Below are 15,276 nucleotides of genomic sequence, written 5' to 3'. Positions count from 1 at the left end.
AGGGAGGGGCTGGGGCGGGGGCCGGGGAGCTCCGAGAGCCGCCGAGCCAGCTCCGCCCGCGGCCGGCGCGGGCGCCCGGAGAGTTAGCGCGGGGAGGGACCGGGAGGCGGTAGCAGGCTGGGTGTCGGGCCGGCGGGGGATCGGGCTCCAGCCCCTCCCCGTCCCCGAGGGCTTAGCTGTTACGCCGGCGCCCCGGCCCCAGGAATTGAAGCTTGGAGCCCGCGGGGCCGAGTGCAGGGGCGGGGCGCGGGGGTGGGTGCTGGGGGAGACCCCTCCCAGCCGCTTGCCCCTCCCCTCCCCCGCGGGGGAGCCCCTTTCTGCAGAGAGTCCCTTTGCTCCCTCCGCCCCCGCCCCTCCTCCCACGCGCACAGCCCCCAGGTGGGACCCGGGTCTTCTCCCAGGTCCTCAGGTCAGGACAAGTCTTCCCAGGCGCGTGCGGCTCCGTGGCTCAAGGGCGCCACCTGAAGGCCGAAAGGAAGCTATTGACGAACCTCCCTCCTCCCCCTTTCCTGCTCTTTCTCGGTGGGACCCTGGGGTGCACAGCCCAAGGTGGGTGTTCCCTTGGGGAATTGCCAAGGGCCACACACAGCGTCACCCTGCAAGACCCCGCTGTAGTGTCTCCCCCCCTGGGAAGGCTGCCTCAGGCCCCTCCAGCTGGATTGACCCTTTGCCTGCATTATTGCTTTGATCTCTTAAGAGTTACTTTCTCTCCGTGCCAGCCTCCCTCGTCAGACTGGCCGCTCCTGGAGGTTGGGGCTGCCGCTGTCCCATTCTCCAGAGGCCAGCGCGGTGTGCATGGAGAAAACATGGATAGGCTCTCCCTGTGTCTTTTCTTTACAGGACCCAGATTAAGGGGAATCGAGTAAGGGGTCCAGAACACAGAAGTGAAGGGGACACTGGATTCCTGGAGGCCCAGGACAAGGCTGGAGACGAGGTCGGTCTGAAGATCAGGGGTCACCAGGAAGACTTGGAGGTCAGCTCACTTGCATGCCCTTAGCTAGGTCCTCTCACCTCTGTGAGCCTCAGTGTTCACCTGTTGTGGGATCATAAAACCGTGGGCTCCAGGGGCTTCCGGAAGATCAGCAGGGGGCTGCCACCAAAAGGACAGGCAGATGAGGCTGCCCTGTCGTGGCTCTGCATGGGAGAGCCTGACCTGTCCTGGTGGGAGGCCTGTGCGATCCATTGCCAACCAGGACTGCAGAGGCCACCCTGGAATCTGGGTGCCTGGGCCCTTGAGGCTGGCGTGCTGGAGACCTGGGTGGGACCTTGGGGATAGAGAGGCTTCGGTGTCTCCTTGCCTTCAGAGGCCTGGCCCCCCGCCCTGCCACTCACAGCCGTGTGGTCTTGTGCAAAAGGCTCCCGAGCTTCTCACACCCAGCCTCTCATCTGTGAAATGGACGCAGTGAGGGCTTCGGGCGGTTGGTTGAACTGTCCCTGTAAAGCACTCAAGGCCCCCCGGTGGTCATGCACGCTCCACCTCAGAGCCTTAGCCTTTGCTGTTCCTTCTTCCCAGGACACTCTGCTGCTGGCCTCCCCAGAGCACACTCCCCAGTGTCCTTCCAGTCTTTGGTCAGATGTCACCTTCTCTGAGACACCTTCCCAGGCCATCCTTTTAAAACAAGCAGTGCCCGGAGCGGGGGGCCTGGGTGATTTAGCTGGTTGAGCTTCTGACTCTTGATTTTGGCTCATGTCATGATCCCAGGGTCATGGGATCGAGCCCTGCATTGGGCTCCATGCTGAGCGTGGAGCCTGCTTGGGATTCCCTCTCTTTCTCTCTCTGCCCCTCCCCCACTCTTTCTAAAACAAACAAATAAATAAACATTTAAAAACCTAGCAGTGCCCCAACATCCTTTACTCCTTAACCCTGAATTTTTCTTCATAGCATTTATCTACCCCTGACATTAGCCTATTTCTTTGTTTTTGTCACCCCCCCCCCCCCCCCCCGCTAAAAAATTAGTTCGGGCCGAGGGGCAGAAGCTTTGCCTGCTTCCCTCGCTCCTGTATCCCCAGAGATTAGAAACAGGGCCAACATGCAGAAGGCTCTTGATAAATATCTATTAGATATTGAAGAAAATGAGCAAATATTTCCTCAGCACCTGTTATCTACTGGTGCACTAGGTAAACATCAGCCCTACCCTCAAGATGCTCACATTCCAGTGGGAGAGAAGGAGGAAAAAATGTAACACTGCTTCCGTAGTTCGTGCATGCTACACAGCCAAAGTGCATCACAGCGTGCAAGCCTGCGGCAAGGGCAAGGTGCTGACCTTGTCCAGGAGATGGGGATGGGTCCCCTGCGGAAGACAGGACTGGGCTGAGATCCACAGGATCAATAGGGGCAGCCAGGTAAAGAGGGCAGGGGAAAGAGTCCTGCCCAGCAGAGGGACTGGTATGAGCAAAAGCCCTGGGAGAGAAGGAGGGTGGCATGAGGCTTGGTGGAACCAGGGTGGTTGCCATGAGGAACATTCGAGGAGATAAGGCTGGACGGTGGGCAAGCCAGGTCACTGCAGAGCTCCTGGGCCAAAGCTTGTTCCGCCCTTGGGGCCGTGGGAGCCACCGATCAGTGTGAGGAAAGGGTTAACAAAACCTTTTCCTCTTTTGCTTGAGAATTTGACCTTTGGTTAACTATCTAGCTCTGTTTCCTTGGAAACAGATAAACACACGTCCACTAGGTTACTAGGCAACATTGCCGTGATAAAAATGACCCCTGAGGAAGAGGCTGGAAGGATCCACAGGGTAATTGATGAGAATTGGAGGTATCAGTATGAACTCCTGAGTAGCTTAATTTAGGTGCAGAAGAGTACATACAGAAATGTTGATAAATACGTGTAGGCACCCAGGTTAGGACACAGGTGTACTTGTCCTGTCTCTATCAGCTACCTCTGTCTCATTCGCCAACGTAAGGAGCCAGGGAGAGACAGCTGATGCTGGGACCGGAACAGGTCATACACAAGATAAGCATGGAGTGCCTTAGAGTGCCAGGAAGGAAGGGAGTCCTTCAATACAAAACACACACACACACACACACACACACACACACACACACACTGATGGGGTACGTCAAGGGATACAGGGAGCAGCTGAAAGAACTTTCAAAAGCTGGACAATCTTGATCAAATAAAATAAAGTAGTACTGGATGATAAACATAAAGTATGACAAATGGAAAAGAGGTAGAAGCGATCGATCTCCCACACAGAATTCCAAAGGTATAGACACTCCACCTCCAGGGAGGGGGAACATAACTCCGCAGGTAAGTGTAGGCTGAGCATAGTGACTTTCGGTTACAGTAGGAAGAGGGCGTAACTTTACAGGGAGAAGCATGACACACTACCTCAGCCTCGTGATCAAGGTCAACATCAACAAATTGCATTGCTGGCATGTACCCTTGAAATGATGTCATGAAAATGGCACCTTCCCTCTGTGTTCTTCCTCCCAAAACCCACAACCCCAGTCTAATTATGAGAGAGGCATCACACAAATCCCAACTGAAGAACGTTCTACAAAATGCCCGACCACTTCTCAGAACTGTCAAGGTCATCAAAAACAGGAACGCCTGAGAAACTGTCACAGGCAGGAGGAGCCTAAAGAGACATGCAGTGTGGTTTCCCCAGGGTATCCCGGACAGAAAAAGGACACTGAGTGGACACCAAGAAACTCTGAATAAGCATGGATGTTAGCTAGTAATGTATTGGTTCATTAATTGTAATAAATGTCCTATATTGGCTCCAGGAGGCAGGAAGCTTTTAAGTCAGGAGGCTCCTTTTCTCACAGATGGGATCTCATCTCCTTGTACCTGTGCTTTACTCTGCCGAGTTGGCAGCAAGGTCCCCCCCACCCCCACCCAGAGGAGTATCTGGTGCTAGCATTCACTGAGTACCTTGCCAGCAAGCTAAGGTTCCTGTCCTATATCCTTCAGAGTAGGTCAGCGTCCAGTGTGGCTCAAGGTCCTTTGTTGCATCTGAGTGTGTAGTTGAACCTGAGAAGACCCGTTTCGCACACCGCAGTGAGTGACCAGCCAGAGAGTGCTGTGATCAGATCTGCATTTTAAGAACCTTCTCTCTTTGGCTGCTCCCAGGTGAAAGGGGACAAGCGAGAAAACAGAGACTCTTCGGGAGATTATTACGGTCGTGTTGGCGTGCCACAGGTCCTAAGTCAGTTTCCTGTTTGTGCATCTATCCGGTGATATCCGAGTCTGAGAGCACGCGCATTCTTCTAGAATGTTAGAGCATCCTTTAATCTAGATTTTTCAAAGGGTAATGACGCATAACATGATTTTAGGTTTTCTATAGATGCATGTGTTTTAGTTACATGTTGCCGAATAACAAAGCATGGCAAAACATAACAGTTGAAAAGAATATCACCACTTATTTGCTCAGTTTTGCAGCTTGGGCTGGGCTCGGCAGGGACAGCTCAATCCTGCTCTACGTGGTGTCGGCTGGAGTGGTCCAGACAGCTGGGGTCGGCCGGAAACACTCAGACATCACCACGCATGTGGCACTTGGTTCTCCCTGTGAGGTGTCAGCCAGCTGGATTTTTCTGTTCTCGTCCACATGGTCTCTAGGTAACTAGCTGGGGCCTTCCTCACACACTGGTGGTCCCAAGGTGGTCAGAGATTTGATATGGCCCTCGACTTTCCCCTGGAGACAAAAGAAGAAGCTGTTGGAGGTTCTTGAAGCTGAGGGTTGAAATATACACAAGTAGTTCATAAAACCAGAGAAATTGTGGTTAATATTGCTTAAGGTGAAACAGAAGAAAACGTGAGTCTCTATAAAATTGGGGCAACATAGTCTGCTGGTTTCCTCTATTATTTACTCTCCCTTTCTCCCACTGGGATAGAACCTTTGATTACGACCTGGCTCGGTGCCCTTGGAATAAGGATTCCATTTCCCAGCCTCCCTTGCAGTTAGATGTGACCAAGTAGACAGTAAGCCATTAGACTATCAGAGGAGGTAATGTACTGGCAAAATGCATCGTGGGGAGGAGGGATTGAGAGAAAGAGAAAATGCACACATGTGTGGGTGAGGGAGGGGCAGAGGGGGAGAGAGGCAGAGAGGGAGGGAGAGAATCTTAAGCAGGCTCCACACCCAGTGCAGAGTCTGACGCCAGCCTTGATCTCACAACCTGAGCCAAAATAGTCAGACGCTTAACTGACTGAGCCACCCCAACCGCTCCATGTATTAAGTGTTCTTAAAGGAAGTGGGTATGCCCTCCTTCTCCTCTTTTGTTGTTCCTGCTGCCAGGATGCAGACCTGATAGCTGGGGCTTCTGCAGCCATCTTGCACCATGAGGTAGAAGCACGTTAGGATAGAAGAGCAACAAAATCGAAGGAATCTGGATCCCAGATGATCATGGAACAGCCAGCCTAGGATAGTTTCCCAAACTTTTATTTGCAAGAGAAATCAGCTCCTATCTTATATAAACACTATCAGTTGGGATTTTCTGTCACGCAGAGGAACTATTCCTCTGTAATACGGTCAGTTTAAAGACAAATACAGTATAAGTAAATCAATGTAGAGGTAGGAGGCAAAAACTGAGAAGAAAGTGCATGAGTGGCCGAAGTTTGAAAAAACACAGATCCAATCTGCCCCCCTGTGTTCCAAGTGAGAAAACTCTGGAAACAGCTTGCAGTGTGTCCAGGAGGGTGATTTGAAAGAATATCCCCGGTAAGATTGAGGTTTTGCTAGGAGGAAGGAGGAAGGAAAAGTTCCTGGAAGAGGTAACAACACTTAACAGTCCCAGAGATGAAATAATAGTAATGAATTACTTGTGTGTTTGACAAGCAATTACAGAACCCTCCCCATACGCCAGACACTGTTCTAAGTGCTTTACACATATGAACCCACTAATCACCTTAGCCACCTTATCTAATAGGTGCTATTACCCCCGTGTTACGGCGAGGAAACTGAAGCACAGAGAAGTTAATTACATGCCCATAGACCCACAGACCTGAACTCAAATCCAAACCTCCATAACCGCTATGCCGGGTCTCGTTGGAATTTTCAAAGCACATGGAAACTTTCTGAGTTGTTAACATTATCCCCGTTTTTATGCGTGGAATGATTCGCGGAGTGCCGGAGAGAAAAGAGATTGTCTTAGGGCCACGCTGAGGGTTAGTTAGAAGAACCAGACCAGAGCCAAAAGCCTCTGATTTCTGGATTGATCTGGGGATCTCAAATCATGCTTATTTATTCTTGAGAGAGAGAGAGAGAAAGTGTGTGAGCAGAGGAAGGGCAGAGAGAGACCCACACACAGAATCCAAAGCAGGCTTAAGGCTCCCAGCTGTCAGTACAGATTCTGATGTGGGGCTCGAACTCACAAACCATGAGATCATGACTAGAGCCAAAGTTGGACGCTTAACTGTCTGAGCCACTCAGGCACCCCAAATCTCAGTAGTTTTTTCACAGTGTTCCAGGCTCAAAAACATACCTAAGGGTCGTTTGTTAAACATTTAGGTTCAAACAAATTAATAGTAGCTTGTCCAGTAGCCACTAGATGTTATTGTATCCCCCTCAAAATTTAAAAATATTTTGCAGTGCCTCTGTGAGTATTCTGCAGTCCCATGGGGGTGCCTTGGCACATGGTTTGGGAACTGCGGCCAGAAGACTTTGAGGGTGAAATGGAGTTATGTATGTCAAGGGCTTAGCGTGATGCCTGGCCTAGAGTAGAAAATCAATAAATGTTGGTGGTCTTGAAAATGATCCTTCAACTATCATTCTGAATCACCATCTCTCTGGTTCTTCCTGTGTTTCCTGCCACTGCCACAGCAATTGTTTCTGCCACCAGCTCCTGCCACCTCATGGTTTCTGCTTGCCACCTTCCCTCTGGGCCCCTCCAGGGCCCCACACATGAACTAACTTCCTTCCTGGTCTAGAATTGGCACTCCCTCTTCTCCACTCTTCCCTCTCTCCACACGCTTGCCAGGATCTCTTTGTGGTTGGAATGCACATCCTTGCCTCTTAACTTTGAGCTTGGCCAGGCGACTCCCTTTGTCCAGGGGTACATGGCAAAGAAACAGAGGCAGTCTTGAGTCTAGGCTTTAAGAGGCATTGTATGCTTCCTCTTGCGCTCTTATCCTTTGCCACATGGCCCAGTAGCCCCGTGATTCCAGGGGACAAGAGGCCCACAAACAAACTCGGAGCTGCAGACCTGCAGGCCATCCCGTTGACCCACAAACTCAGGAGTGAAAATAAATGATTGCTGTTTGAAGATATGGAGTTTTGGAGTGTCCTGTGACCATCCAGCCTCTCCATCTTTGCAAATTCGCCTTCTCAGAGAGAAGATCCGATTGGGTCATTTGGTCACCACCCAGGATGCAGCTCCTTTCCCAACATTACCCACAAGCCACCCCGTCCTGTCCCATATGTAGATGGCTACCTCTGGCTGGGGCACCCATCTCTAACCCAGACAATTGTCCTATAATTACAGGGTCACGTGACACACAACCTGGCCACTTGCCTGGAAGAAATAATTTCTGGCCAATGTGGAAGACGAGAGTTTCTTGAACCCTCTCTGGTTCTGGGAGGGGCAGAGAGAGAGGGAGACACAGAACCTGAAGCAGGCTCCAGGCTCTGAGCCATCAGCACAGAGTGCGAGGCGGGGCTTGAACTCTGACCTGAGCCGAAGTTGGACACCCAATCAACTGAGCCACCCAGGCGCCCCTGGCCCTCTCTGGTTCTAAAGAGTGACCACAGTATATATTCACAATGGAGTATTACATGGCAATGAGAGGGAATGACATATGGCCCTTCGTAGGAAAGTGGATGGACCTTGAGGGTGTCATGCTGAGAGAAGTAAGCCAGGCAGAGAAGGACAGAAACCATATGTTTGCACTCATAGGTCTAGCAGGAAAACAAGAGAGACCTAATGGAGAACCAGGGGGAGCGGAGGAGGGAGAGAGAGTTGGGGAGAGAGAGGGATGCAGAACTTGAGAGACTGTTGAATGCTGAGAATGAATGGAGGGTTGAGGGGGAAGGGGGAGGGGGGAAAAGAGGTGGTGGTGATGGTGGAGGGCACTTAAGGGGAAGAGCACTGGGTGTTGTATGGAAAACAACTTGACAATAAAATATTATGGAAAAAAAAAAGAAACTGGTGGCTTGTGAGCCATGAAACCGACAATTATACAAATAAATAAATAAAGAGTGACCACAGGACCAGGAGAAATTACACATAATATCTGTTCTGCATGTGGCTGAATGCCTCTCAGGCTGTAAACCCTGGGGCACGAGAAATGTGATGTTTCTTACAACGCAGTTTAGTAACTATTTTGAATCTCATTATACTTAAGATGGAAAGGATGAGGTCCAAGTTCACATACAAAGGTTGGTAGAGCTGGGGTTAGAACCCAGGTGTCCTGGCTTCTTGTATTTGTCTCCCTTTTCCTGCCTGGTCCATCTCATGCTTGCAAGGAGCCCCAGGTCCCGCCTCCAAGCCAGTGGAGCTCCTCCCCTTCCCTCAGCCTCCAGGCTGAGCCTCCCCACTCCCGCTGAATGCCAGCTTGGAAGAATTCTGTGCAGCACTTTCCTCTTACTGAGTTGGCCTAGTCTGCCTCCCTAGGTCCTGTACTCACTACCCTCGCTCTGTCTTCTGGGACTATTCTAAAGGTACACTGTTTTTTTCTTTCATTTATACACAATTTGCTTTCACTATTACTTCTATAAATTCCATTTAGTTCTTTTTTGAATCTGCCTCTTTTTACTGTTTACTTATTTTTAATGTTTGTTTATTTAAGGTTTGTTTATTCAGCTCATGAACTGAGCCAAAATTCAAGAGTCAGACACTTAACCAACTGAGCCACCCAGGTGCCCTGAATCTGCCTTTGAAAAAAAATTTTTTAATGTTTATTTGTTTTTGAGAGAGACAGAGACAGAGTGTGAGTGGGGAAGAGGCAGAGAGAGAGCAAGACACAGAATCGGAAGCAGGCTCCAGGCTCTGAGCTGTCAGCATAGGACCTGATGCAGCGCTTGAACCCACAGACTGTGAGATCATGAACTGAGCTGAAGTCGAATGCTTAACCGACTGAGCCGCCCAGGCGCCCCCCGAATCTACCTTTTTCATAGTGCATTTTCCTTATGTTTTATTCTTTCACGTACAAAATTCTTTCCAAAATACTTTGTTGTTATCTTCACCTGGAGTTGTTCAACAACCAACCAAACCTGCTGTGGATGGTGTCTGCTGACTCTCACTCATGGTTGATGGTTTCCTTGTGCGTCTCGTAATTCTGAATTCTGAAGTCCTCTTCAGGGAAGGTCTGGCTGTGGATAGATTGTGCAGCTTGGATGGAGGACAAGTCCCTCTGAAATGGGGTGAGTTTCGCTGGTCCCCACAGCTCTTCATCTGGGACCACCATGTTAATTCTTAGTTTGGGATACCTCGCTCATGTGGATAGAATACATTATTAAACTCTATGTGTGAATAGATCCTATTTATTTCCATCATAATATTAATTTGATTACTTTTTTTTTCATCCACTAAGACATCCTCCAAGACAATTAATTCGAAGACACATTTCCAGAGCCGAGAGCAGAACTTGGCACATGGTAGGCACTCAATAAGTGTTTGTTGAAAGAAATAACTAAAGTATACCCATTTCACAGTGTGTTGTGAAGAATAAACAGTGTGTCTGTTGGCCTGTGTTTGCCCTATTAAAAAGGAGGTTTTATTGTCTCACATGAGAGGCAGATGCTGTTGGTGATTCTGTGACTCAGTGGTTTCTAATGTCTCCACAATTTGTTTGGCCTCTGCCTTAGGTTGTGATTGCGGTAGCTCCAGGCATCACATCCACATTCCAGGCTAAAGGAAGGGGAAGAAAGCAGGAGTCCTAGGGGAGCTTCATTGACATTTTTCCTTTAATCAGGAAGATACGTTTTCCTAGAAGTCTAACAGCAAATTTCTGCTTTGATATCCTTTCTTAGAAATAGGTGGCAAAGACACCCCAGAAGTAAGGGGACCTGGAAAGTGAAGATTTCCCTTTTTCTAGACTCTCTGGAGAGGTGAGGAAGGAGGGAGGGGGTTAGGGACACCGATGCAGTTTCTGCCCCAAATGGGATCAGATGTAAACCATTTAGAGCAAACCAAGCCTTCAGAAAGAAGGCTATTCTCATCATTATTAATTAATAATTAATAATATATTAATACTTGTTATCATTTAAAGCTCTACAGTCACTGTGATCCGTTTGGCATCAGACCGTGGATTCTGGAACCACTGGGCACTGGCGCCCATACCCAGTGGCCTCCCTCCCTCCCTCCTTACACTGTTCAGAGCAGGGAAAAGCCCTTTAAAAAAAAAAAAACCTACATTTTCCAACGTAAGCCACTTCCTGCTCTCATTAACTCCATCCTCAGTGACTTAGGCAGCCCCTGCTCCCTGTCTGAAGCAGGTAGGGGACGACGGTACAAATCAAAGGCCCCTCGGGCCCATCACCAGGTCAGTGTCAAGGTCTCCTCCAAGGACGCTGAGATGAAAACAGCAGAAGAGCCAACCCCAAGCCTTGGGGAGACCCTGGAGTGGCTAAGAAAGGAGCTGGTAAGACCTTGCATTTCTTTTTACCTGATAACTCGGCCCATATCTTCCCAGGTTCCCTGGGCCCCCCGTCCTAGGGCCCCTTGTCTGGGACAGAGGCCCCAACCAGGGCATAGGGCCCGCAGACTCCTCTCTGACTCCAGCCAGGAAGCGCATAATCGCTGTCCCAGGTGCTGGCGTAAGTAGGTCGTGGCCTACATAGGAGGAGGCCGTGGGTGCAGTGCTGGCCAGACTGGCATTAGAGTTACACCGAGTCCTGGAAGTGTCCCCAGCCCTGCTGCTGTGTGGCCCCTAGCAAGTGGCTTTGCTCTGTGAGCCTCCATTTTTTTACCATTAAAATGGGATGACAGTGGTACCAACATTTCGGGGGTTACTGTCATAGTCTGGTAAGGAGACAGGTGTGATTTACTTAGTGTCTGCTTGCTTAGCACAACCCTGGCCCAGTGGACATAGAGCACACCCACTGTCCTTGCCCGGCCCTCCAGAGAGCAGAACCCACACAAGGATTGGGATACCAACGATTTATTAGGAGGCGCAGCCAGAGAGGTGAGGGAGAGGGAAATAGGGGGAGGTGGCGATGTCATGGGAGGCAATGCACTGTGTCGCCAAGCAGGCCACCACTTCGGAAGGAACCTCAAGAGGCAGCCCTGTCTCCTGTTTCCTGTGGGCAAAGATCCACCCCGTGGGCATTACCCCTCCTGAATTTATGGATTATGTTACTTCTTCCTTGGTGGCAGCTCAGGAAGCCAGGCCTTATGCCTCTCTGCATGCTGTTTTCTCCAAGTCCAAAACCAGAGGATTGCCCCCAAGCACATGGAGACGCCAGCCAAGAGAGAGGAAGAAGGGGCTCGGAGAATCTCAGAAAGCATCCAAGGTTCAGATGCCAAGATCCCAATAGGCCAGCTTTTCAGTCAGGGGACAGACAGGTGGGATTGTCCAAAAATGACCTTTCTTGGTTGCCAGGTAACAGAAGAGCTGAGACCCAACCCTGTCCTCACCCCAGTGGGAGGAGCTGACCTAGAAGGACTTCTCATGGGACCAAGGGACTCCATCAGTGGGAGCTGCAGCTTCTCACAGTCCCCAGGGATCCGAGGCTGGGCAGGGGCCTTCCCCTTGCTCCCCTAAACCCTGGGCACCCATACTGAGTCTGCTTGGTGCCTGAACTCAAAGGTCTGATTTCCACCTGTTAAGGTACCTCTCTCTCACTACATAAAGAGGAAAAACAAAGCAGGGCTGGAGGGAGCCCACCTGGGGCGCAGCCTCCCAGGGCCAAGCACCTCGCTCCACATGATGCCAAGAGATAAGAGCCTTGAGTCTCCCCCTGCTGATCCCAGTCTTGTAAATTGCCCAGTCGAGCCCATTTTATCTTCTATCACGTGGGTTTACAGAACTCCATGTTGACACCTCCGGAGCCCAGCCAAGAGGCTCCGCTTGACCACCAGGGAAGGATCAGCACTGGACAGTGACTTGAGGCAGCAGAGGAACAAGCTGGTAACACCCAGGGCTCTCCCTCCTTCCGTGGCCCTTACGTGATGGGGATTACGGAAGCCCCAAACACCCGATGGGGTCCAAGAAAGGGGAGACAACTATAGCCACCTTGTGACCAAGCAAACCAGGCTGACGACTATGGGGACTTCATTTCAGAGGCAGGAAAGTGCAAGACCTCGCACCCTGTGAAAGGGACCCCTCCCTCCTGTTGAAGCCAGTTTGCTCGGGGTTTCCAGCCCTCAAGTCCAAAGGCATTGAGTCTACCACCTCCCTTAACACTTGCTGCCACGCTGCGTACCTCTTTGGAGCTGGTGCTAAAGGTTGGATGATAATGTGTAGGAGGAAAACCCTAAAATTAAGAAAACACAGGGGCACCTGGGTGGCTCAGTCGGTTGAGCGTCCGACTTCAGCTCAGGTCATGATCTCACAGTTCATGGGTTCAAGCCCCACATCGGACTATGTGCTGACAGCTCAGAGCCTGGAGCCTGCTTCAAATTCTATGTCTCTCTCTTTCTCTGACTCTCCCCTGCTCACACTCTCTCTCTCTGTCTTTCAAAAATAAATTTTAAAAACATTTAAAAAAACACAAAAACACCCTCTCTTTAAAAAAAATTTAAGAAAACACAGACTTCAGATTCCCCCAATATTAAGGAAGGGGTGGCTCTGCTACCACTCACACTGTAGCCTGGGGAGCCCCCATGTTCTCAGGAGCTGGTTTTCCCTCTGTCTACTCTGTTGGTACTACTACCGCTCACCTGTAGGAAACAGGCTTTAAATTCACATTTGTGACATAATTAGTTTTGTCATGAAAATAAAATACTATACTAATGGAGAAATAATGTGTTTTTTAAAATTTATTTATTTATTTTTGAGAGAGAGACAGAGAGCAAGCAGGGGAAGGGCAGAGAGAGGGAGACACAGAATCCAAAACAGGCTCCAGGCTCTGAGCTGTCGGCACAGAGCCCAATGCGGGGCTTGAACCCATGGACCATGAGATCATGACCTGAGCTGAAGTCAGACGCTCAACAGACTGAGCCACCCATGCGTCCCAAAATAATGCTAATAATCATCTCTTAGAGAGACAGACAGACAGACAGACAGACAGACAGAAGGGATGCTGTTCCCAGTGGGGCCTTTTGGGGGAGCAGACTGAATTGCAGCTGTGGGGTAGGATGACTCAGGGGAAACTTTTCACCACATGCCCCTTTGTAGCTTTGCAATCTTGTATCACGTGTAAAAATTACCTAGTCAGAAATGTAAAGTTTCAACATCTTATTATGTGAGTTACACCAACCAGTGTTGACAGAATGAGAAACCCAAACTGAAAAATGCTAAGTGTTTACTTAATGCATTAAAACAACAATAACAACAACAATCATGGAGCACCTGGGTGGATCTGTTGGTTGGGTGACCAACTTCAGCTCAGATCATGATCTCACAGTTCATGAGTTCAAGTCCCGTGTCGGGCTCCACGCTAGAAGTACAGAGCCTGCTTGAGATCCTCTCTCTCTGCCTCTCTCCCACTCGTGCTCTCTCTCTCTCTTTCAAAATAAATAAAACTTAAAGAAAACTAATAATCTTATTACAATAGGAAACTGCTGGATTCTCTTATCCACTTATGCATGCAATCAGATGCCATATCACGTATCATGTAGCTTCTGGAAAATTCCACTGTATGTTCATAAGAAGATGGGAATGAAAGGGAAAGCCATGTCTTAGTATTGTAGTGAAAATAATTTTGACCTCCCTGACTCCCTGAAAGGGTTTTTGGGACCCAAGGGTTGAGAATCGCTGTTCCAAAGGGCTCCTGCCCACCTGCAGAATTTACTCCACTTTGTCTTCATGCGAAGTCTATTTCACTTTAATACCTATAAAGTGCTTTGTCTGTTGCAGTGAGGATTAAGGCATAGAGCAGGGCTGTAAATAAGAATAGCATTTAACACTGGTGGTGATGATGATGATGATGATCACAGAGCCCGGTAGTTGAGCATGGTGTATGTTAGAGCCTGAGCTAACTCATTCAGTCCTCCTAAGAGCCTTGAAAGGTAAGTCATTTGCTACCCACTTTGCAGATGAAGAAACCGTGGCTTTGGCGGACAGGGCTTCTGTGAGGTTGTGGGTTTGTGTCCAGTGAGACAGCAAGGGAACGGGCTTTCTGGGGACTGCCCAGCGCTCCTCACTCTCATTCTCTCTCCTAGGCTGAGATGCAGGTTCAAGACCAGAGACTCCTGCTCACCCTGAGGCACCTTCACAGTGTCCTAGAGGAGCTGCGTGCTGATAGCGCTCACTGGGAGGATGCCAGGTCCAGCAGAGGGACATCTCCCATCAGAGTTCGCGCAGGCTCTGAAAGCAGGGGCCGCCCCCCCAGCTCCTCCAAGGGGCTGGCCCAGCTCTTCCAAGGGGAGGACAGCCGGCGAAGCTCCCTCCCTTGACCAACTGCCCAGGCCAGGACTGAGTCCGGACTTGAACTCTCCCCCTGCTCGTCCAAGCTTCTGACTGTGATGTTGCAGAGGGAGAGCACTGGAATGGGAGTCAAGGAGTTGGGGCTCTGGGTTCCTCTCTGCCCTCATCCACTATGCATCCCTAAATCCATCACTCACTCAACTTGTCTGTGTCACCGGTTCATTTTCAGTTTCTCATCAGGGTTTTTGGTGAGGCACAAATAAGATATCAGGTGTGAACATGCTTTAAAAACACAAGCAGTAATCCTGCCCTTGGGCATTTCCCACAAGGCGATTGTCAAAGAAAAGAGCTCAGGTATGCAGAAGATGTCTGGTGTTGCCATGGTGAAAATTAGAGCCCCCTCCCCTACCCCACAGTGACTCCATAGTTTGTTTTCTGTCTTTCCAGAAGGAGTTCACATTCCTCCCTCCAAAAGCAAAAGGCCAGGTCTCCACTCTGACCACAGGGATAGGCATGTGAGCAGGCCTGGCCAATAATAATTCATAACCACCCTAATAACACGATTGGCCCAATGGGAGGGCATGTGACTCAACAGAGCCAATCACAGCCCTTCTCTGGGACTGCTATCTGAATGTTCTTTTCACTGCACTTGCAAGGGGTGGGGGCTGCAAATGGCGGTGTTCTCTCCCTACCAGGTGAAGGAAACCTGACCTCCATAGGAATGAAAGAGGTAGAGGGAGGGCCACAGGACAGATGCACAGAGAGGAAGGCTGCTGGCTCTTTTTAGTCCCCGGTGTCAGGCCCCAGTTGTGTGATTACTCCTGCATTCTTTCCAGTGACAGAAACCAGTAAATTCCACCACCCCATC

General features: G+C 49.9%; 1 protein-coding gene and 1 long non-coding RNA gene across 3 annotated transcripts; both read left to right on the top strand.

Moving 5' to 3' along the window:
* Positions 1-397: 397 nt before the first annotated feature.
* Positions 398-7,586, top strand: LOC115274008. 2 transcript variants are annotated; one of them, XR_003901044.1, is made up of 3 exons: positions 398-549; positions 841-973; positions 7,424-7,586. It is a non-coding gene; the product is annotated as an uncharacterized LOC115274008 (long non-coding RNA). The 2 variants fall into 2 exon arrangements; XR_003901043.1 differs by lacking the exon at positions 7,424-7,586 and adding an exon at positions 1,514-1,678.
* Positions 7,587-9,295: 1,709 nt separating this feature from the next.
* On the top strand, positions 9,296-14,609 carry C12H20orf202 (chromosome 12 C20orf202 homolog). Its single transcript, XM_029917927.1, has 3 exons — positions 9,296-9,300; positions 10,340-10,520; positions 14,204-14,609. The coding sequence occupies exons 1-3, from the start codon at positions 9,296-9,298 to the stop codon at positions 14,435-14,437; spliced, it is 420 nt and encodes a 139-aa protein (XP_029773787.1). The 3' UTR covers positions 14,438-14,609.
* The last annotated feature ends 667 nt before the right edge of the window (positions 14,610-15,276 follow it).

The sequence above is a fragment of the Suricata suricatta genome, chromosome 12 (genome assembly GCF_006229205.1).
Source record: "Suricata suricatta isolate VVHF042 chromosome 12, meerkat_22Aug2017_6uvM2_HiC, whole genome shotgun sequence".
NCBI classification, from domain to species: Eukaryota; Metazoa; Chordata; class Mammalia; order Carnivora; family Herpestidae; genus Suricata; species Suricata suricatta.
The sequence above is the reverse complement of the archived record's forward strand: the minus strand, read 5'-3'. Positions and strand labels throughout refer to the sequence as shown.

Coding starts and splice junctions, on each gene's coding strand:
- C12H20orf202 (XM_029917927.1), top strand. Junction 10,521..14,203: donor AGTGGCTAAGAAAGGAGCTG/GTAAGACCTTGC, acceptor TCTCTCTCCTAG/GCTGAGATGCAGGTTCAAGA.